This window comes from Lacerta agilis, chromosome 15 (assembly GCF_009819535.1).
Source record: "Lacerta agilis isolate rLacAgi1 chromosome 15, rLacAgi1.pri, whole genome shotgun sequence".
Classification (NCBI taxonomy): domain Eukaryota; kingdom Metazoa; phylum Chordata; class Lepidosauria; order Squamata; family Lacertidae; genus Lacerta; species Lacerta agilis.
Window position 1 is genome coordinate 13122973 of NC_046326.1, and position 22848 is coordinate 13145820.

The 22848-nt window shown below is 42.6% G+C and overlaps 1 protein-coding gene across 2 annotated transcripts in view; it reads left to right on the forward strand.

Moving 5' to 3' along the window:
• The first annotated feature begins 1026 nt into the window (after positions 1–1026).
• ST3GAL4 (ST3 beta-galactoside alpha-2,3-sialyltransferase 4) overlaps positions 1027–22848 on the forward strand; it is a 63356-nt gene continuing 41534 nt past the window's right edge. The window contains exons 1-2 of one of the 2 annotated variants that reach the window (XM_033171782.1): positions 1027–1100; positions 10193–10253. In XM_033171782.1, the coding sequence (XP_033027673.1) occupies positions 10218–10253 (36 nt within the window). In that variant the 5' untranslated portion in view covers positions 1027–1100; positions 10193–10217. Of the gene's footprint in view, positions 1101–10192; positions 10254–20850; positions 20900–22848 lie in introns of those variants that run through there. The other variant, XM_033171781.1, reaches the window with a different exon arrangement.

Genomic DNA, 22848 nt, shown 5'->3' on the forward strand with positions numbered 1-22848 from the left:
GGGCTACTAGCCAGGATGGCTATGTTCCTACGTCCACTGTCAGAGGCAGGATGCCCCAGAATGCTAACACATAGAAAGCTGATGCTCTCAGGTACTGCTTTTTGGCTTCTCGTGAGCATCTGGTGAGCCACTGTGAGAACAGAATGCTGGATAAGATGGCCTGATCCAGTGGGTTCTTCTCATGGTCTTACAACAATAATGGAATCTGGCATTTTCAGCTCTGCTTTGGTAAACTTATGCAGTGTGGCAGAACTTCTCAATCCAAGTCAGAATCTGGTAGGTGCAAATTCCATAAGCATCCCACTTTCCCCATCTTCTCATTTTTTTGTGGCACACGGAGACCAGTTCCCACAAGCTTTTCAGCATGGCAGGGTATGAGTTATCACAAAACATGGGTCGAATTGCAACTGGCTGTTTGGGCAAGCAGTTACCTATCCTTTGTCTTTTATCCAGATTTGTGACTTAACCCATGAGAAACTGTTCTACCTGTGGTGAGATTCATGTTCTGTCTCCACTTCTGGAGCCTCTCAGGGAATGTTTTAAACAAAAGAAGAAACAGGAAACAGAGATTCCTTGGTGTTTCCTGTCCCTTCTGCCTCCCTCCCTCCCTCCCTCTTAAGCACATTTCTACGAAGGGGTGCTTCTCCTTGTGTCCAGTTGCAACCCCCAAAAAGCCATCAAACGACAAGATTTATTGAAAGGTTTATATGAATTCAACCTCAGCTTGAATGTGTACCGTGCTAAGGGCTGGAGCTTAGTGGTAGAACATTTGTCTTGCATGCAGAAGGTTGTAGGTTCAGTCCCTGGCATTTCCCAGTAGGACTGGGAGAAAGACTCCTGCCTGAAACCCTGGAGAGCTGCTGCCAGTCAGTGTAGGAAATGCTGAGCTAGATTGACAATGGTTCTGACTCAGTATAAGGCAGATTCCTAAAGCAACACTCAACTGCCCATTTCATTTATTTACTGTATTTTACTGCCCGCCCAATTCATTTGCATTTTTCTTTGTTTATTTCTCCACAGACAAAAAAAATAAAATGGGATTGTAGATTCCCAGCCCATGGAGGTGATGCTGTCTTGGTTTGGGAAGGAGAGGACTGTAAGTAAGTAAAGTTTTAAAGTTGCATTATATGGTAGCTCAATGATGATTGGGAAGCATGGAGACATGTGAAATGCACAGCAATATATTTTTCTCTCCCAATTTTATTTCTCTCTATGGTGGGCCTGCGGTGTGCTTTGGAAGCAGATCACAACTCAACTCTGTGTCATATATTTCGCTGTACTGAGGGCATAACCAAGTGTCTCCATTGCAAATATAGCCAGGTTTCTTGAAGCCAGTTGGGACCCTGTTTGGAATTAACATGCACTAAGTGGGAACCACAAGAAAAGTGTCCTACATTTATAGGACATGACTCCCCACCCCCTAAAGAATTCTGGGAACTGTAGTTTGTTAAGGGTGCTGGGATTTGTAACTCTGTAAATTGTAAACAACAGTTCCCGGATTATTTGGGGGAAGCAATGTGTTTTAAGCTTGCCCTAGATGTATGGTGCATATATGGCTCCTGTTCAGGATTCCATTCAACTCCATTCCAATCCCCTTCCCAACAACCAGCCCTCATGGGGTTGTTATGGGTCCCCCCCCTTTAAGAGTCCCCCCCGCAAGCCTTGGGGTTTTCAACAAGAGTGCTCATACCTTACACTTGATTGGTAGGTGGTGCTGTTTTCACTGCCTACATAGGCTACCTACATAGAGGCTTCACATACTGTGGCAAATATTAGTGGGGGTGGAAGTGGAGGCTAAAAGCCAATCCCAACATGGGGTTGGGGATTCCCTCTGCCCACTCTTGGAAGCTGCTATTTGTCAAAATTAAAAGAGACCCAGGAGATCAAATCTCATATCTCAGCTGTCTTACAGAGTTTATCCCTTACTGTGCCCATTTTACAGATTGAGGGATTGAGGCTGGAAGAGGAAAGGGCAGCTTGCTTAAGGCTATGCAGTGAGTTCATAGCAGAAGTGATTTCTAAACCAGGAACTTCCTAGCAGCTTGGTAGTCAGTGATTATTCAGGTATCTTCACATCCCTAAGTTCACGTCATTGGATTTTAAAAACAGATTAAACTGCATTTTAGAGTACTTTTAAAAGTATATGTCTGATACTCCTGTTAAAGATTAGATAGGCACCATCTCAGTTGTTTTTTCAGCACCTAATGAAGACCTTCCTCTTTCAGCAAGCATTTTAAAGTAGAGATCATTCCCAGTCTGTATTGGCATTGTTTTAAAATGTTTTGATGGTTTTATCACCTGTGTGTTTGCCACTCTGGGCTCATTTGGGAGGAAGGGTGGGATATAAATAAATAAAATGTTTGTGGAATGTCCTGGGTTTAAAAGTAAGAATATTAGAACTTTATTCAGAATTTACACTTGCAAACAAAGGTTTTGTGCTTAGAAATAGGTAGCCTTGAAGCTCTGACCTCTTGATGCAGACATAGCCATGGTCATGAGACTGGAAGCTTGTTGCAGACTCAGGCAACAATGGTTAGGAAATAGGGAGCTTGCTGCTGGAGTTAGTATTTATGGTGATGCTGCACTATCTACAGCAATACTACAGTGGTACCTCGGGTTACGAACTTAATTCATTCCGGAGATCCGTTCTTAACCCGAAACTGTTCTTAACCTGGGGCACACTTTCGCTAATGGGGCCTCCTGCTGCTGCTGCCATGCCGCTGGTGCGCGATTTCCGTTCTCATCCTGGGACAAAGTTCTCAACCCGAGGTACTACTTCCAGGTTAGTGGAGTTTGTAACCCGAAGTGTCTGTAACCCGAAGCGTTTGTAACCCGAGGTACCACTGTATTTAGGATTGTTGGCTTTTAAATCAGTGGTTGAAACCAGAGTTCAAAGCTGCTGGCTTGCACTAACCATGGCTAGTGCCCATTCAGGCAATGCTGCACCATAATTAACACTAACGAGAGAAGGGAAGGTGGAATTAGCACAGGTGAGAGAATGGAGATCTGTGTGAGTCTGGTTTACGCTCCCAATCTCCCAGCTCTGCTTGGGAGATTATTAGTGTTTACATCTGTACTAGCGTTGTATTTGGAATCCAATAACAAGAGCTTCCAACATGTGGTTGTTATCACTTCAGAGCTTTTACCACAGAATTAGCATTCCTAGAAAGTGTGTCCTCGCGATGTAGATCCACCTATTCAATGTTGACTTGGAGTATGATACCTTTGGGTTTCTTTATTGCATGGTAATGGGTACATATTGCTGTTGGAACGATGACCCTTATTAACAATCACTTAATGATTATTTTGTTACCACTTAACACCTTTTAGCTAACATCTTTGTAAAAAGTAAACACTCTTTTATTTCTTCATTTGGTGCATGTTTATGGATGCATGGAAAACACGAAATTTTGTTAGTTATTAGTATTTTACCCCGCCCATGACCCATTTTTTTGTCACGCTGTATTATTTATGTGTGTACAATTTTGTAACAAGAAAATAATAAACTAACTTTTTAATTTTTTTTAATAATGTTATGAGTCTTGAAGTCGGTGGTGCTGTTTATCCCAAGTATTTTAAGATGCAATCCAAGAATAGGCATATTAAATCTTCCTTCCGCCACATAAGTGGCACCAATGTAGCTCTTGTGTTTCCTCCCTGTCCTCTCCTAGTGACTCTTTGATGGCTCTGTGTGAAACATCTGAGCAAAATTGCAGCTGCATAACCTCTGCTGAAGAACTCATATGTTGCATGAGACACGAGAGGGCATCAGAAGAGGGAGGGAAGCAAGCAAGGAAGGATGGAGACTGGTGCTGCCTGCGGCACACTTGACCATCATTCAAGGACCCCAGGGTGCCAAGGCACTGGTTGAAAACCATTGGTGTAGTAGGGCATTATTAGTTGTGATATTAGCACTTAAACTTACATATATTGCATAGTTTTAAAGACTTTTTTTATGCTGACAGCCCTGTGCAGTTTTTTATGCTCCTTTTATTGTGTTCTTACATTTCTGTACTCCACCCTGATATGAGAGGGAAGTATTTAAAAGCGTTTATAGCACTGCTAGATCAGATATTCTGGGTATATTCAAGCTAAGCCATTTGCATATGAGAACATGCCCTTTTCTCGAGGGCGTTAGAGCCAGAGGACATTAGTACAGGTGTGTCTGTCGAATGCCAGAAGGTTCAAGTGCATGTTAAAAAAAGGCACTTGTCAGCAAGATAAGTTCTCAGAGCAGAAGTTGGCTTCGCCACATGAAAAGGTGTTTACAGTGTGTATCAAAAGAATGGCTTTGCCTTGGCTCTTGAGGAGATTTAATTGCTCTGCATGTGTCCACCTTTCTTGGTAATTTGGCAGCAGAGCTTTTCTTGGTTCACATGCTCTGCAATGTTACACTGCTTGAAAATTCACCCATGAAAGTAGACACAGCTGTCATCAAAAGCCGTTAACAGGTATGTGCACACCCATTTTTAATACATTGGACACAGGACAGGAAGTAAAGACTCTGTCAGCTTAAATAATGCTTCTTGAGAGTGAAGAGCAAAGGTTCATACATGTGATAAGGAAACCTACCTATTCCCGCAGTCTCTACCGGCATCTTTTGTCTTGATGTGACTTTTCATTCCCCCTTCTATGCTACCTCCAGGCAAGTGGCACAAGTAGCAAATAAAGATTAAATTAATTTCAGGAGGGCAGGAGGAACTCTCTTCCTAACTCAAGCTTGCTTGAAAATCTATGGAAACATCTCCTAATTCAGTGCTTTTTGTTAAAGTTCTTAGATAACAGATGCTGTTAACTTGAAGGTGCTGCAGACACCTTTGGGTTGCTGTTTTTAAAAAAGAAGCTATTATTACAATAAGTTTCTCAAAAACTCAGTGAATTTACTATTCAAAAAAACCAAAAAGAGCTGTTGCAAATGATTGAAGAAGCTGTACCTGTAGAATTTCTGCCTAGATGTCCCCCCCTCCCCTTGTTGAGCTGAACAACCAAGATGTGAGGGTGCATGGAGTCCAATATGTAAGCGAGCGTAATGTTTAAGACTGTACTAAAGTCTTGGCTGTTTATCTGGCATGGGAGTTTGTTCTTTACTTTACCATTTCCATATTTACTGAAGCTCAGCTGGAAATTGTAGGCCTTAACCTTCATCTTGAACCAAAGCTGCTGTTGTTTTTTTAAACACATATTTAAAATGACACAAATCCTTAAATGGCAACACTGCTAATGCATGAGCTTTAACAGGAGTTGGGCACCTCAAGCCAGGAGCCAACTGTGTCATTCCAAACTCTCTGTCTTGTCCTTTGGACTCTTCCCCAGGCCCTGTTTTGCATCCTCCATAAGTGGGTTTTTGTTTCTGTTTTTGCCTGGCTGGAATGTGTCACCCTAGTCTGATAATGCCTCTTGCTTGCCTGGATGAAAGAAAGGCAGAGAGCACTTTGCGAGTGTAAGCAGAAACTAGCCTAATGCGCAAAGATAGTATTTCCATTCGTTGCTCCACTCATTTTTGCCTCTGCACCAGCAGCCAAGGGGACCTGACACTCTGATGACAAAATTTTCCTCACCCTTGAGTTAGAAGGAGAAACCATTTTAAAGGCCATCCAATTTGGTGTACAGGGGTGAGAGCTCACAGGTTCCTGTGGCTTGCGGGGAAGGCAGTCTTTCAGTGTGTCATGAATTTTTCCTTAAACCTTTGTGGCTTTTTGCTTATGGCCACCCCTGCCGCTGACAAATCGCAAGGGACAGGTTTCAGAGCTTCCTTTATTTAACCACACCAGTTAATCAGTTAAAGTTTTCAGCCTTTGGCTTACTACATCCCCAGATCCCTGGTCAGATAACTGCCCGTGTATTTGCATATCTTTGTAGCCATTGCAAACCGAAAGCAGCCTTTACAGTGCTGCTATGAGTGTGTTGTGTGTGTGCGCACGTGTGTGCGTCCCTCGGCTGTGAAATTTTCCCCAGTCGCTGACTCCCTGTGGAAAGGCTGCAGCTGTAAACAAGGCAACGATGATAAACACAAGGAGGGGGGATCCAGCAAGCAGTCAAGTCAGGCTGCAGGTGTAGCTGGACCGCTGAAAAGATCACTTGCACACAGATTAGCACAGCTAAGACACCTCAGGTAAGGCAGAAGCCTACTTTTGTGCGAAAGTGGCCTTTTGCAGTGTGTGGGAGGTGTCTTGTTAAGGTAGTGATTTGTGCAGAAAACTATGGCAAATACAGTACATTTTAGTAGCTGCTTGGGAGTAGGGGATTTGAGATTACAGTGCTGGTAAAGGGTGGCCAGCTTGTGGCGGGAGGAAGGTCACTTTTCTTGTGATGAAGGTCTGGAATCCATGGGAGTATCTTGCCACGCAAGTTGTAACCCTACCCATTGGCAAGCAGCCAGGCTCTGTAATAAAACTTGGTACAACCTGACAGTTGAGGAGTCAGAGTTACAGAGCATGTGTTTAGGGGCGCTGCATGCTAAGCAGTGTATCAGAACCTGAGGGATTTTTTGGTCTTCTGGACAAAACTTTTCTATTCCTTATCCTAAGCAATTTTTTTCTCAACCATGCCTAAATTACCATTGGTTACAGTTTTCAGAGACCAAGTAAAATTGCACACGGGAGGGAGCAATGCAGCCCACAGACTACCCTTCTGAATAGGAAAGTGGACTTAACCTGCAAGCTGTTGAGATTCTGTTATAGTTTTGCTGATTAGAAGGATCTCACCTTTGGCACTGATCTGATCTGTCATCTTGACCATACGGTATTGCTCTCTTTCGCTGATCCTTCCTTTCTCAAAAATGGGGAATATCTATTTATTTAAAATATTTTAGAACTGCCCTTCATACAAATGGACTCCCTCAGGGTAGTGCACAAGGGGAAATAATAAAACGGCATAACATGCTGTTTACGTGTGTTGCTGGAAAAGTGGTTGCAATCTGCTCAACAGGAGCCTGCATGTTTGCACTAACATTGTGTGCAAACTGAGACTGTGTGTATGTGTGTGCCTATGGGAACATTACTTAAATACTCCCAGCCTTATTGTAGATTACATTTTAGATAAGCATAAAGGGGGGATTATTACCACTTCATGCAATTCACAGTTAACCTGCAACATTAATAGCTTAAAGAGGCTATGACAGCCAATCACTAGCATGAATTAGATATATTTGTGGAAGGTATACTTATCATTGTTTATAGCCATAATAGCTAGAAATGCAATATCCCTGTGTTCAGAGGGCAATAACCTGCATATTACCAGATTATATTATAATATTACCTTATTAATAGGACCCTGATGCATGTGCCAAAATTTGCTACATGCTACATATCTGAAGCACATTTTAAACCAGCTCACCTCTTTCATGGATTCTCCCATGTAATTATCACCAACTGTAGTTTTGTAGGAGTGCTTAGACACTTCTTGGGAGTCACAGAATAATTACCTACAGTATTTTAGTTTTGTAGAATATTTATACTTTACATTGATTACCATACGGATTTCTTATTATTCACAGGGTATTACAACATTTAGGGCCAAACTAGATATGAAGCCATTTACACAATTAGCAATTTGTTTTGTTTGATTTTAAAAGTGAATAGCAAGCACAAAGGTCTGCTCCAGATCAGGACCTGGGCTTGCAGGGCAGGTTGCTGGGGAGTTTAACCCCTTTTTCCCAGTTGTAGCCTAGATTAGGCCAGTCACAACTGCTATTTACTTTTTTTCTTTTTAATTAGCCATTGTCTTCTGTTATATTCTGTTGGAAGTCGCCCAGTGTGGCTGAGGCAGCCCAGTCAGATGGGTGGGTGGGTGGGGGACAAGTAATAAATAGCAATAATTGCTATTATTAAATCACTATTATTGTTGGGAGCTGCCATAGGGAACTGACAGGTTCTGAGGGGATACTGGGGAGATTGCAGGACAGGGGGGAGCAGGAGCTGTGCAGATAATATCATGATGGGGGGGTATCATCACCATCACTTTATTTGTATGCCGCCTTTCATAGTTGAAACTATGCTGAAGGCAGCTTACAACACGACAAGATTTACATAATTACAAACTATCTGAAGAAGTGTGCATGCACACGAAAGCTTATACCAAGAACAAACTTAGTCGGTCTCTAAGGTGCTACTGGAAGGATTTTTTTTATTTATTATTTTGTTTTGACTACGGCAGACCAATACGGTTACCTACCTGTAACTACAAACAATAAAACGTCAAACAATAAAAAAACACATTAAAAAGTACACAACAAAATGGAAACAATTTCCACGTAAATCATAAGATCTAAAACTAAAGATACAACAACAGCATCAATAATAACAACATGCTGTAAACAATACTCCAGCCCAAGAATCTGTTCAACAGCCTCAGCTTTTGTAGCTGGAGTCTGTCAGCACTCCACTCTCCCAGGCCAGGTGGGGAAAGGCCAGCAAGGCAGGGTGCAGGTCTTCCAGGGCTCACAGCCAACACAGATAAAAATTAAAAACAATTTAAAAGAGGAGCCCTCTCTGCTGTGCGGCAGCCTCAGTCCTTGTGAAGCCTGTCAGGCCCCACCCCAAGCCAGGTGGAGAGAGGCAAGGGCAGGGCCCTTCAGGCCCTCAGCAGGCAGCCCTCCATGGGCGGATTCCCTCACACAGCTGTGCCCATTCAGTACCCTGCCAGGGTATATGGCTGAGCCAAAGCTTACACCAGCATGTATCCCAGGACTGTGTAGCCCAGTGGTGGCCAAACTTGGCCCTCCAGCTATTTTGGAACTACAACTCCCATCATCCCTGGCTAACAGGACCGGTGGTCAGGGATGATGGGAATTGTAGTCCCAAAACAATTGGAGGGCCAAGTTTGGCCACCACTGGTGTAGCCGGAGACAGGTCTGACAGACTCTGAATGTTCCCTTGTGTCTAACTTGGCTATTAGATTGCATTTCCTGTTTCCTTAGGGTTAGTCGCTATTTTAATTTGCTTATTTTTAAATTTCTATACTGCTTTATATTTTTAAATAAAAATCTCAAAAGCGGTTTACAGCATATTAAAATCAACAAATCAATAAAACATTAGCTGGGCGATTCTGTCCATTAGCTGGGCGATGTTCCTCCGGCCTCATGAGGAGCCTCTTCAGTGGGGCTGGGTGAGTGTGGGCCTCGCCCCCTAGGCCGGGTGGAAAGGGCCTTGCTGGGAGTGGCCTCCATGCCTCACAGCCGTTAATTGTGCCTTTAATTTCATTGTTCTCATATTAAGTATAGTTTCACACACACACACACACGAATGGCCAGGGGTGTGTGTGTGGGGATCCATATTGGGACCCTAGTGCTAGGGTAGGGTGGGGCTTTATTTAAACGCTCCTCCCCATACAGTGGTTGAAACAGATTGAACCTTTTATTTATTTATTTTGCAATGCAGATTGCAGTAATGGGCCCCTCAATCCGGATTGGGACCATAGGGTTAAAGCCCCCAACCCCTGTATAGAAGGGGCCTGATATGGACTGAGGACCTCATGCTGGCAACTTGTAGAAACACCACACTTCGCTCAAGGGCAGAATGACCCATTTAAGTTCACTGCGTAGGACTTTAAATTATATACCTACCTGAGTTGTTCCTCTTGCTTTGTCTCCTCTTTTCTCCTGACTGTTAAATGAGTCCTAGGTTTGTTCCCCCACTTCTCTGTGAAGCCGGCCATTAGTCTCTTCCCCCCCCCCAACCTCCTTTCTGGAATCATGGAGGCTGATGGGCCAGGAGGCACTGTGTATTCTTTGGGAGAAGAGGTGCTGGCATTCTCCCTCCACTCCATCTCACTGTACTGTAGTTTGAATTCAGATCGCATAGTTCCCTCCACCAAACAAACACACACACACACACACACACACCCCAAGCAGAGTAACAAATAAATGTCACCATGTCTCATTCTGCCCTCGCTTGCACCCTTAAGGAAGCAAGATGGCAATATAGAATTAAAGTGTCTGCCGCTTCATAAAAAAAATGCAAAGATGTTAATTTTTTTGTTCTTTGAATTTGGCTTGTCTTGACGTAGGAAGGGATGGTGACTTTATCCAAACAAAACTTGCCTAATGGAGGTCTGCTTCTGACTTGCAGCTTAAATGGTGGTGTTGGTGAAGTTGTGTGTGTGTGTGTGTGTGTTTAAATAAACAGATAAATTAAAAAAAGCCTAATTAATCAAACAGGAGCTGCCAACTTGACATTCCGCTGTTATAATTTAGAATCCGAGGGATAACATTTGAAAGAATGGAAGAGACGGAAGAAAATCCCAGTGCTCTTGAGGTAAGAAGTTGCACATTTTTCCAGGAGGTAATTGGTGTTCAAGATAGGTGGTTCAGCACAATTTTGCACATGGGTGTGGTTTATATGTGTCATAAAAAACCAGCCCAGATTTCTAACCCAGGAGCTGCACACAAGTAATCAAATCCTTACGGACAAGTGATATAGTGACATTGGGCAGTTTGGTGCAGAAAGTTTGAGGAGTGTGCTTGCTCCCCATAATCAACTGTTATACAATATCCTTGTGTTGACTGTGTTTGACATATTTCTGAGAGCAAACCTTGGAGCCCTATTTTTTCCATTAAATCTATGCCAGTTTCCTGCTAAATGAACATTTCCCTTTGAAACCCATCTTTCAGTGTCATTTAAACAACAGATGAATTAGTATTTACCGGCAAGAGGCTTGTTCTGTTTATCTTCATAAGTTTTTTCCTCTTTACAACAGTGCTTCCTAGCACTTAAGTAACATGCCCTTACTTCTTTTTTCAGTGCATGCAATGAATCTGTCAAACTCACCCGGCTGTAAAAATGAACTGCAGTCATGAGTTGATTGATATCTCTCTAGATATTTGTAATTATTATGAATTGAACATGTTCTTTGAAAGGGTTTCTAGATCTCTTTTCTGTCACTCCTAGCTACGACTCAGTCTCATGGAAAATGCTATTTGCAAAGCCTATTTGCTTGATTACACAAATCTCTTTCCCTGAAATCATGTGCTGATGTGACCATAGGTTCAAATAAAGGGAATAATGTCCAGTGTATTGTAATGTGCACTGTTGAAATTACTGCTTAACACTCATCCTGACATCTTTCTACTAGAGTTTTGTATTTTTGGAGTGCCCTTTAACAGCTCTTCCACACTTTGCCGGCACGAACCAGTGAGCTTTTTAAATCAGCTGTTTGTAAGCAGTTCAGGTAACAAAGTAGGCTGCAGGAACCATGAGATGATGTGCATAGGCACACATTTAATATACCACTTTCAGGACCTGCTTAGGATATTTTAAGACGTCACAGGATTTTGCTAACCAGCACTCAAGCCGCATGAAGGGTGTTTGCAGTGGTGTGCAACGTTGCAAATTGTCCGACACCTCAGTCACTGTGGACAGAGAGTCATGGACAGAAGCAGAAAGTGGACTGCACATCTTCATTGTGATTCTGGCTTTTAAAAAACAGGTTGCATATTTTGAATGCTAAGTTCCAGCTTCATGAAGTTGAACACCCAGTTTACTAGATTTCATTGGCCTTGTCCAGGCATCATTCTTCTTGTACAATGGGGGGGGGGAGGTAGCAGGGGGTGTGCTTCATGGCCCCACTGCTGACCCTGCTGCCCTCTACTCATTAGAAGGCCAGATACCTGCAGCATGGAAACTCCTGTACCTTGGAGTTCTCTGTGTGATTCAGAACCCGTATGTTCAAGGTTCTAAACTGGGTGGGGATTCTCCAGAAGTCCCCCTGTTGCAGACGTTTGCTCTCCAACCAGTGCAGGAAACCTGGGACAGTGCCAGGGATGTTACGGAGGGAACTGAGTGTGCCAGCACGTCCCCTTTCTCCCCTCCTACAATTCTAGTTCAACAAGGGGAAAGGACGCTTGCCATAGAGCTGAACTCTCCCATCAAAGTCAACTTCTGCAATGCTGTAACTGAGTTTGCTAACTTGCAGTCATTAAAATACATGCTAAAAGGGGTTGTTAGTTTTTTTTTTTAAAAAAGGGTATGTACAGGTGATACTCAAAAAATTAGAATATCATGGAAAAGTACATTTATTTCAGGAATTCAAATTAAAAGGTGAAACTAACATATGAGATAGACTCATGACATGCAAAGCGAGAGATGTCAAGCCTTTATTCGTTATAATTGTGATGATTATGGCGTACAGCTGATGAAAACCCCAAATTCACAATCTCAGAAAATTAGAATATTAAACGGAATCTGTTAAGTTGTGGGTGGACACAGCAGACGACACAGTGATTTCCAAGCAGCTCTTGTTTATTCTCAGGCTGGAACAGAAGTGAGCTGAAGGCCTCAGCAGCCTGCTTATATAGAACTCAGCTACAACGCAACAGTAACAACTTTCTGCAGTTACCCAATCCCTGAACGTCACTTTACAATTCCTCTTTTGCATATGCGGACCTGAGTGAAAACTGCAGTAGAATGAACTATATACACCCCCCCCTAGTGGCCTAGGGTGAGAACTTCAATACATAACAGAATCAACAAAACAAGGATTGCAAATAGAACAATATTGGACCTCTGAAAAGTAGAAGCATGCATATGTACTCAGTACTTGGTTTGGGCCCCTTTTGCATCAATTACTGCCTCAATGTGGCGTGGCGTGGATGCTATCGGCCTGTGGCACTGCTTAGGTGTTACGGAAGACCAGGATGCTCCAATAGCGGCCTTCAGCTCTTCTGCATTGCTTGGTCTCATGTCTCTCATCTTTCTCTTGGCAATGACCCATAGATTCTCTATGGGGTTCAGGTCAGGCGAGTTTGCTGGCCAATCAAGCACAGTAATCCCATGGGCATTGAACAAGGTTTTGGTACTTTTGGCAGTGTGGGCAGGTGTCAAGTCCTGCTGGAAAATGAAGTCAGCATCCCCATAAAGCTCGTCTGCGGAAGGAAGCATGAAGTGCTCCAAAATCTCCTGGTAGACGGCTGCGTTGACCCTGGGCTTAATGAAGCACAGTGGACCAACACCAGCAGATGACATGGCTCCCCAAATCAACACAGATTGTGGAAACTTCACACTGGACTTCAGGCATCTGGCATTGTGTGCCTCCCCATTCTTCCTCCAGACTCTGGGTCCTTGGTTTCCAAATGAGATGCAAAAGTTGCTCTCATCAGAAAAGAGGACTTGGGACCACTGAGCAACAGACCAGTTCTTTTTTTCTTTAGCCCAGGTAAGACGCTTCTGGCTTTGTTTCTTGTTCAGGAGTGGCTTGACAAGAGGAATACGACATTTGAAGCCCATCTCCAGGATCCGTCTCTGTGTGGTGGCTCTTGATGCACTAACTCCAGCCTCAGTCCACTCCTTGTGAAAGTCCCCAACACATTTGAATGGTCTTTTCCTGACAATCCTCTCCAGGCTGCAGTCATCCCTGCTGCTTGTGCACCTTTTTCTTCCACACTTTCCCCTTCCGCATAACTTTCCAGTAATGTGCTTTGATACAGCACTTTGGGAACATCCCAACTTCTTCTGCAATTACCTTTTGAGGCTTTCCCTCCTAATGGAGGGTCTCAAAGATGGTTTTCTGCACAACTGTCAGGTCAGCAGCCTTTCCCATGATTGTGATTCCTAGTGAACCAGACTGAGAGACCATTTAAAGGCTCAGGAACCCTTTGCAGGTGTTATGGATTGAGTACTGCACCTTTTCACAATATTCTAATTTTCTGAGATTGTGAATTTGGTGTTTTCATCAGCTATATACTATAATCATCAAAAATATAACAAATAAAGGCTTGACATCTCTCACTTTGCATGTCATCAGTCTATCTCATATGTTAGTTTCACCTTTTAAGTTGAATTCCTGAAATAAATGTACTTTCCCACGATATTCTAATTTTTAAAGTATCACCTGTATAAGAATGAGAATATAATGGCAAAAGGACCTTCCCCATGCATCTCTGGTGGTATGGTAAGTGTTTGCTGATGTGCTCTGTAATCTGTATGCTTCCTCATGTAGCTGTGGTAAGCATGAATGTACCAGAACTGTGGGGAGCAGGGCAAGGACAGCCCCATAGGCTTGTTTAATTTAATAGGCAATCAGATCTGATTTCTTAAGGGAGTGGAATTGAATCTGAATCAACACATGGTAAGATTTTCACTTGCATCCACACACTGCAATATTTATCCACCCATATGCTGAGATTTATATTTGGGGCACCTCTCTGGGCACCCCCACAACTGGAAGCAAGGCAGGTGGGAACCAAGGAGAGAGAGCTTTGTTGGTGGTGGCACCAAAGTCTGTGCTTTATCGTGTGCCTTTGTTGCTGTTTATTAGGTATTATTGTCTTTGTTGCTGTTTATTAGGTATAATATTTGTATTTTTAAAGACGCTTTTGCAAGCTGCCCTAAGAGTGCTAAGTGGTTGTTGAAGGGTGGGATATAAATATCGGAAATAAATAAGGATCCTCTTCATTAGCTGATAATACTACACTTGCGGGACTGTAACACTGAAGCATATGCAGAGGGGCAGGGGAAGAATGCTGTCTTCCTACTCATTGGCAGGCTCTTGCATCTTGGTGATGGGTAGATAACTTAGGTTAGGCTAAAAGCTGGTAGTATTGCTAAATTGCTGAGCTATCACTCAAGGTATTAGTTACTCCCTGCATCTTGCTGTAAAGGTAGTGGCATTAATTCAGAGATGTAAGTGTTCAGAAGTTGGGATAGTTCAAGAAAGGTTTCCCTACTGAGTGAATTTGGCTCATGTGTGTTTCAGATGGCACTGCACCCATGCTGAAAGAATGCGTAAGGATGGTGTTTGGGGCTATAGTGCCTAGCTCTGCATGTTCAGAGCACATTGGAAGGAGCTGTTCATGTTTACCTGCAGTGCTGTGTGGGATGGGGGGATACGACTCTGATTGAGCCAGGATCTGTCCTCAGGTAGAGAAACTCCATGCACTCATACATAGGTATGTGCATAGAGTCGCTTCTAATGCACTTGGGAGCCTTATAGTGGGGGCTGCAACTAACCATCATGTTCCCCTCACACAAGTGTTGTGGGGAGGTCACATAATAGCCCCCACAACATTAGTCAGTACTGTACTGTAATGCAGTGTTTTTCAACCTTTTTTGGGCAAAGGCACACTTGTTTCATGAAAAAAATCACGAGGCACACCACCATTAGAAAATGTTAAAAAAATTAACTCTGTGCCTATATTGACTATATATAAAGTAATTCTCTTGAATAGGAATCAAATAAACAAATTTTTCCCACGGCACAACAGGCAACATCTCGCGGCACACTAGTGTGCCGCGGAACAGTGGTTGAAAAACACTGCTGTAATGGATCCCTATTGGATAATGGATTCCAAATGTGCTGTTAAGAATGAGCTCAGGTTCAGGAGAACAGCTTACTGGTGGAGCAGCCAAACCACATTGGTAAGTATGACGTATTGTTATTTGTCATCACTCAGTGAAATTAAGTTTGCTCATTACTGGGCAGTACAGCCCTATAGAATTATTAAAAAAGAAAGAAACAGGATATCAGGATGACTTATAGTAAGAGAGAGAGAGAGAGAGAGAGAGAGAGAGAGAGAGAGAGAGAGTCTGTAACAAATGTCAAGCATTAAAATAATTTGTGTCATATAATTGTTAGACCAAATGCCGTTTGTGCTAGCTACTGCCCTGGGTAAATCCACAAGTGACCTAATGACGCATGTTTTATTGCAACATAGTAAAATGTCACAATGCTTGGAACCTTTCCAAGTGTTGGCGAGTAAATCAGAAATGTGAAGTCAGAACGCTCTTCACAGAGTTCATCGTAATTATTTTATCATTGTAACAGGATGTAGTTTGATCCCTTAACGGGGCTGGAATAAAGTTTGTGGTTTTTTTGGACAGTGTGTCTATTTGCATGTGTTGTACATACTCCTCACCCTACCCCACCCTGGCACATTTCCAAAAACAAATCTTTCCCTAAGAGATCTGCACAACCCTTTCATCTTTACATAGAGATATTTTTTTGGGAAGGCTTCCATTCATTTTAAACCTTGAAATGCCTCCTTTCTCAACAGTGATAAGAAACATCTGGTTTCATTTGATGTTACTTTTTCAGTCTTGGGGGAGCTGTCTTAGAGTCACCGTGGCTTTCAAAAACTTGCATTGGATGAGAAAAAACAATCTGTAATCCTACACTTTTTTAGTAGACAGGTGTAGGTACATCAAACCTGTAATGTAATATGGCCAGGAAAGTAACGTGCCCTTTGTAGATATCAACCTCCACAAGATAAGGACCTTGTCAGTCAGGCCTGTGGCCGTTACCTTGTTTCTCAGGCTGGGGTTAATCTTTCAGTTCTGAATGTCATGGATGGAGGTGGTATTAATGTGCAGCAGCTGAGGAAAAGGTGAATTCAGTGCCTGGGATCATTAGGAAAGGAGCTGAAAATAAAACTACCAGTAGAATCATAGAACTGTAGAGTTGGAAAGGACCATGAGGGTCATCTAGTCCAACCCCCTGCAATGCAGGGATCTTTTGCCCAGTGTGGGTCTCGAACCCATGACCTTGAGATAAGAGTCTCGTGCTTTGCCAAGTGAGCTATCCCAGCTGTTACACAAATTTATGGTCTGACCAAAATCGGAATAAAGTGCACGGTTCCTATCACTTCATCTCTTTTGAATCCCCGCAACGGGGTGAGCTCCCATTGCGCGGTCCCTGCTCCTGCCAATCTAGCAGTTCAAAAGCACGTCAAAGTGCAAGTAGATAAATAGGGACCACTCCGGCGGGAAGGTAAACGGTGTTTCCGTGCGCTGCTCTAGTTCACCAGAAGCGGCTTAGTCATGCCAGCCACATGATCCGGAAGCTGTACGGCGGCTCCCTCAGCCAGTAATGCAAGATGAGCGCCGCAACCCCAGAGTCAGACACGACTGGACCTAATGGTCAGGGGTCCCTTTACCTTTAGGGCTTGAGGTAGCAAGGCACTTTCCCCATCATCTGCTGCTTTGAATTTAAGGTACTAAATTAAACCTGAGAACATTTGCATTCCAGATCTATAGCACATTCCCACAGCTCCCATGTAACTTGAGAGACTGATCTCTCCATCCTAGCAAAATTTATTTACTTAGCAGTATATCCTCTGAAAGGAAAAGGTAAGCTACCTACATACCTGACACACCCACAAGGCATTAAATTTGCATAATTGTAAAAATTTATTGAGGGGATATAACTGTTTCCTTATTGGATTGAATGGTAAACCTGGTAAAGTGAAGGAAAGAACATGTATTTGCATACAAGTCAAAGGGCAAAATATCTCCTTTTGTTGCTTAACCATAACTTTTAAATATTTCACCTGGTACAAGACAATAAAAAGAAATTTATTCAGCCTTCATTGGGTGAGATTGTATTTCTTCATGATGCACTGTGAAAGAGCTTTCAACGGCTTTCAAAATATGTGCTACAGCAGGGCAAGGATGAAAATGTTGTTTGCACTCCTACTGTTCTGCTAAATACTTCTCACTTTCTGAAACGGCACCTGCAGAATCCTGTGCCTCTGCTGTTCTGCTATAGTAATGTCCTGTTAAGGCCAGTGGCTTGCGAATAGACTTTTGAACTGTGATGCAAAAATAGGGTTGAGCCAGGATTCTCAAAAGCTGTGTCTTGCAAAATACGCTTCCATGAACCTGGGAACTGGGACTGATGGGAATTGGCAGTTCAACAACTTCTGGAAATACACAGTTTCACCAACTCCGGTCTGCACTGACAAGCAGCAACTTTCAGGGGTTTCAGGCAGGAGTCTTTTCCAGCGCTACCATTGAGATGCAGGGGATACAAATCTGGGACCTTCCATATGCAATGTATATATTATACTATTGAGCTTTGGCCCTTAGCCATAAAAGGTGGTGGAAAATAGTTGCATTAATCCACTCACAGACTTGTTGATGGAGAAATTAGCAGGGAGAAAGGACAGTGATGGAAATTTACCAGAGGCCTCCTGGATGATTGAAATAGAGCAAGATGGCCAGCCCTGGATTCTATAAAGGCTGTTGTTCTGGAATGTTGGAGAACCTTGGAGGCTTGAAGGGAAAATGTCTAGGCACTGAAAAAGCCAGTCCTTTGGATATAAGATATTCAAGAGCCCACTACTCTCCCATGTCACTATTCTTTTTAAATTTCCCTCTTCCAAATTCCCTTATCCTACAGTCTTTTAACTGGGTCTCTAATTTGTGTTTGATACAGGTATTCCACCATTTTGCTTTCAGCGGTCAGAATGCACCAATGTGATTGGGCATCTATCTCTGTCCCTCTCTCATCCCATTGATGTTTCTTGCTGTCAGGACACCTACTGTTCCTTCATTTCAGCCCGAAATTTTCCTCTACTCTTATTTCCTCTCCACGGTTCCTGAGTTCGCCCTTGTGTACCGCATGGTGTTTGTTCTCCAATCACTCCTTCATTGAGAGATTAGGGAACTCAAAAAGATTGTCTTGCTCAAACTGGCTTGCCAGGATCTCTTTGATAAGAGGAATGTACCGTAATCAAAGCAAAACATGTAGACTGGTGGACTAGTAAGAAAGACTCGTGCTGATTTTGAGGACAAGCTGTAGTTAAACCATTCAGTGGTTTGGAAGAGAGAATATGAAATGAGACAGAGAGCGAGAAGAGACTATTGTACCTAAATAGTTATTCATACCTGTGTTTTCTCTCTCTACACCTACTGTGTCTCAGCCTTGTGCACAGAAAAATTGTGTTGCAGTGGTTTTTGACAGCTGGAGGCTATAACTAATGCTCTGCTCTCCCCTTTATCTATCTTATTTCTAGCAACATACCTATATTCCCTTCTGCTGTTTCTTCAAAACTCTGTTTAAAAATGAAGGCAAGACCCAGCAGTTAACAGTCCTAGATATTGTACCGATTCACAGTAAACACTGACATATGCTCTCCCATTCCCACTTGCAAATGCAGAGATCATTGATTGTCAAAATGTACCCATCAAAGACATGACGAGCTTCTCTTTGGCTGTTCCCGTCAGCCAATTTTGTATGTGTGTGTTGACCTCTATGCATGTTTTATTGGCCAAGTGAAGGGAGACTTTTGGTTTAATCTGCAGATTTGATATCTTTTTCATATAAAAATATTTTTATTGAAAATTTATTGCAACATAAAAATACAATAGAAGTTAAAGTAATCTAAAGAAAATAAATTTTACAAAAACCAAAATAAAAAGGGAGAAAGATCAAGAGATAGGAAGAAAAACAAAGAAGAAAGAGGAGCTTCCAATTCTCTGTCCGCCAGTTATATATATAATAATCATTCAAATTATCCAAAGCATTCACTAGTAGAATACCATCTAGCTATATCATATCATATATAGGTGCTTATCAGTCTGCCAAACATAATTCTTCTCAGGCACCACAAATTAATTTTTTTTTTCGCTCAAAAAGTCCCAAATTTTCCTTATTTCCATTTACAGTGCAGCTCAATAAATTCTTTCCAAGGTTTCCATCAGATCTTAATATTATAATCCTATCATTTGTTTTGTAACAATATCTACCTTGAAGACTGAGATTTCAGAATGGTGTACCTGGGCCACAACCACAGGGACAGAATTCTGCATATTATGTACCGGTATACATTGGGATTTCTGTTAGGGGGAAGTGCTACTTAAAACAACAACAACAACAACAAATCAATTTTAAAAGAAGAAATGGCAATAATCTTCCAGCAAAGTGTTATCCTTGAAGCTGCTAGTATGCCGCTTCTGTTTGTTTTCCTCATTCTCTGATTTCCTCTCTGCTAATCTGTTAGAAACATTTTTAAAGCCACATTATCAGGTTGTCGGGAGTACTCTGGCAGATAACATAACTGATCCTGCTCTGGAAAGAGTCTGAGAGCTGTGTTCCCTGTCTACTGCATCACCCCGATGGTGTGGGTGTTCAGCATCTCAGAACTGTGATAATGCACTAAATGGCTATTGGGTTGCTTTTTAGGCCCTAACAAGACATTACAAAGGACATGTGGTTGTTGGTGGCCCATGTCACTCATTAATATATGTGTGTATCTCTATATACATTTATGAATGATGCGATCATTCACCATTTCTCCACCTGCTCTATGCAATGGACAGTGAATTTCAGAACAGATAGAGAAATGGTGAAAGCCATTTTGGGTAATGTCTTTTGCTAGACATTACCCGAGAGATGCATAACCTACTTGTGATCAGCTGCCGCCATGCATTTCTACAACATACAGTTTGATCCTAATTGTCAAAGATTTTTTCCAGATTTCTAAACTCTCATTGCCATGTATAGAACGTGGGTTGCGGTTTGGCTTCTTTTGCTGAGTGCATTTCAAGTCACGTGGTTTTAATGCTATTAGTGAGAAACCTCCAGCCAAGCTGGCTTGCGTGATTTGCAAATAAAATTGATTTTATTGCATTGCAGTACATTGATCACGTTATGTTTCTGCACTATTGAAGACACCATGGCATCAGTTAAGCTTTTGCAAGTATGACTGACTGATCCTCGATTGGCAAAATTCCAAAGGAACCCTAACTAATAATACAGACTTGCCTAACTGTTAAGGTGTACGGGCATATTTCAAAATTTGAGAAACTGTCATGGCCTATTTCTCTTCCCTCCTAACCTCTTCAAACACATCCAGGCATCATTTTAATACACACAAGGCAATGCATTTGCCTCCGCCCCAAAGCACAAAATGGCCTTCCCACAAAATTTAAATAGGCCACAATCCCCCGGCCCCTCCCAGGCATTCCAGCACTCCTTCTCTCCTCAGACCCTTAAGAGGCAACCATGTGCCATATTTCTCTTTTTATTTAGTTCAGTGCATGCATACATAAATAGATACATGCAGGCACCTTGGCTGAGCACAAGCAAAACACTAACTTGGTCTGTCCAGGGTGGAGTTCAGATGCATTCTGGGGATAAGAAAGCAAGATGGCTGAGTTGGCTGCAAACTAGAGCTTGTCTCCTAAAGGTGAAAAAAACAAAGCAAAACCACCTCCCTCCAAACTTCCAAAAATTAGAAGAGGCGGGAGGCCTTGGGAGGGTGCCAGGGGAGGCTTTGGGGGCACTGGGGAGCATGCAGGCAGCCACCATGTTGGCAGCTATAGCACTATTATTATTATCTGCAGCTAAGGTTTCTCCCTACCTTTGGAAGTTAGACTCCTCTGTCAGTGCAAATTGACTTTAGGATGCCGTCCGTGAGTATATCTGCTTAGGGCCAGATGAAAGCTGTTTACGTAAAAGCAAGCTTTGGGTAGAATTTAACTGCATGTAGTTTTATAATAATGTTGCTAATTCTGCTGATTTCTCTTGGGAGGGGGATTTTAGTTAGACTGATTTATTTTGTGTGTGGGTTTTTTTTTTTTAAAGAAATCTTAAAAAAAAGTCTTGAATTTCAAGTAGGAAAGGAAGGTATTTTAAGCAGCTGAATGTTCCTGCAAAAAAAGCTCTAGAAGTGGCGCTCAGGGGGTGATTATCAAGCAGAACCAGTGGCTATTTCTATACCACTCCTGTCTGCAGTTTGCTGTAGAGCCTCGAATGCTAATCATTGCCTTCCTTTTATTGTTATTTCAAAGACTCACAACTCACTTTTTCTATTTTAATTTAAATGTTCCAAAGTGGTGTGGAATAGCATGCAGTTAAAACATCCAATTAAAAAAATCAGCATCCCAAAGCAAACTGGTAGTAAAAGTAATAAAATACCAGGTAAAACAATGAGTTTTACAGCAGGCATCAAATAATAAAGGTCTTCTCCCGGCATCTGAAACATAAAAGGGCAATCCCTGGGTGGGCCTTGCTAGGAGTGAAGTTGCATACCGGTAATTGGAGTGGCACCATTAAAGTCCTTGTGAAAGCAGATGGATTCTTAAAAGGGACTCTGAAGAAGATCTTAGTGTCTGAAGATTCCTAGGAGAGTGAGCAGTCCTTTGGGCTGTGTGGAAAGGAAGAGCACCTCATCATAACTCACCCCTTACTACTTGGTCTCAGAGCGGGGTGCATAATTAATTTAAAGCTATAATTCATTGCATAAAGGAACACACCTAAAGCAGTAAGCCGGTTCGTATAGATAGGCCGCAAACTTAACAGCAGTCAAGTACCTGAGCTCATAACCAGTTCTTGACATGCAGCCTGAAACAAATTCAGAGCTGGTGCCAGGTGGGCTCAGAGGTGAAAGTGTTCCATAGCTGGGGAGCCACCATGAAGGAGGCCTTGTCTTGTGTCTCCACATAATGTTTAGCTCCTAAAGAAAGGGTGCGGAGGAGAACATTCCTTGGCAGAACTTAATATTCATCCAGGACAATTGTGAGTGTTAGAGGGGGCTGGGGTGGAGGAGAGAGAGATTTCTTCAGGTCCCTAGATCCAAAGTATGCTCGAGAACACACACAAATTGCAACACTGCCTTACTGGTACCACTTAAAATATTACTGTGTGCGTTTTCTGCAGAGTATATTACGCTGCCGTCTTTCAAGAGGAATGCAACTTGATGGGAGCCATCTTGCACCCGTCCCCATGGTCAGGCTGGTATTAAGACCCAAGGGTGTGTGGCATTGCTTCAGAAGTTTATACAGATATGTTCCTTAGAGGTCACCTGGCATCATTTCGCATCCACGCCCTGTACAATTGCCTAAAGAAGCGAGCGGTGTCCTACCAACCCAAGTGAAAGGATTTGTTGATTTATGCCTCAAGTTATATCACACGGGACATGTTTGAAAACCAGCCTGCCATGGTAAAAATTAATCATTTCCCCCCCTTTCTTAAAAAAACAACAACACAAAACCTAAAGGATCTGCCACGGGTAACTAAAAATAACCACTGCACTCCTCCCTAGCTCTGATTCTCAGGTCTACCTATTCCCAGCATGCACTTTTCTGGGATACATAAATGAGTCTCCTGTGCTCCTGTGAATTAAGAAGCATTCGG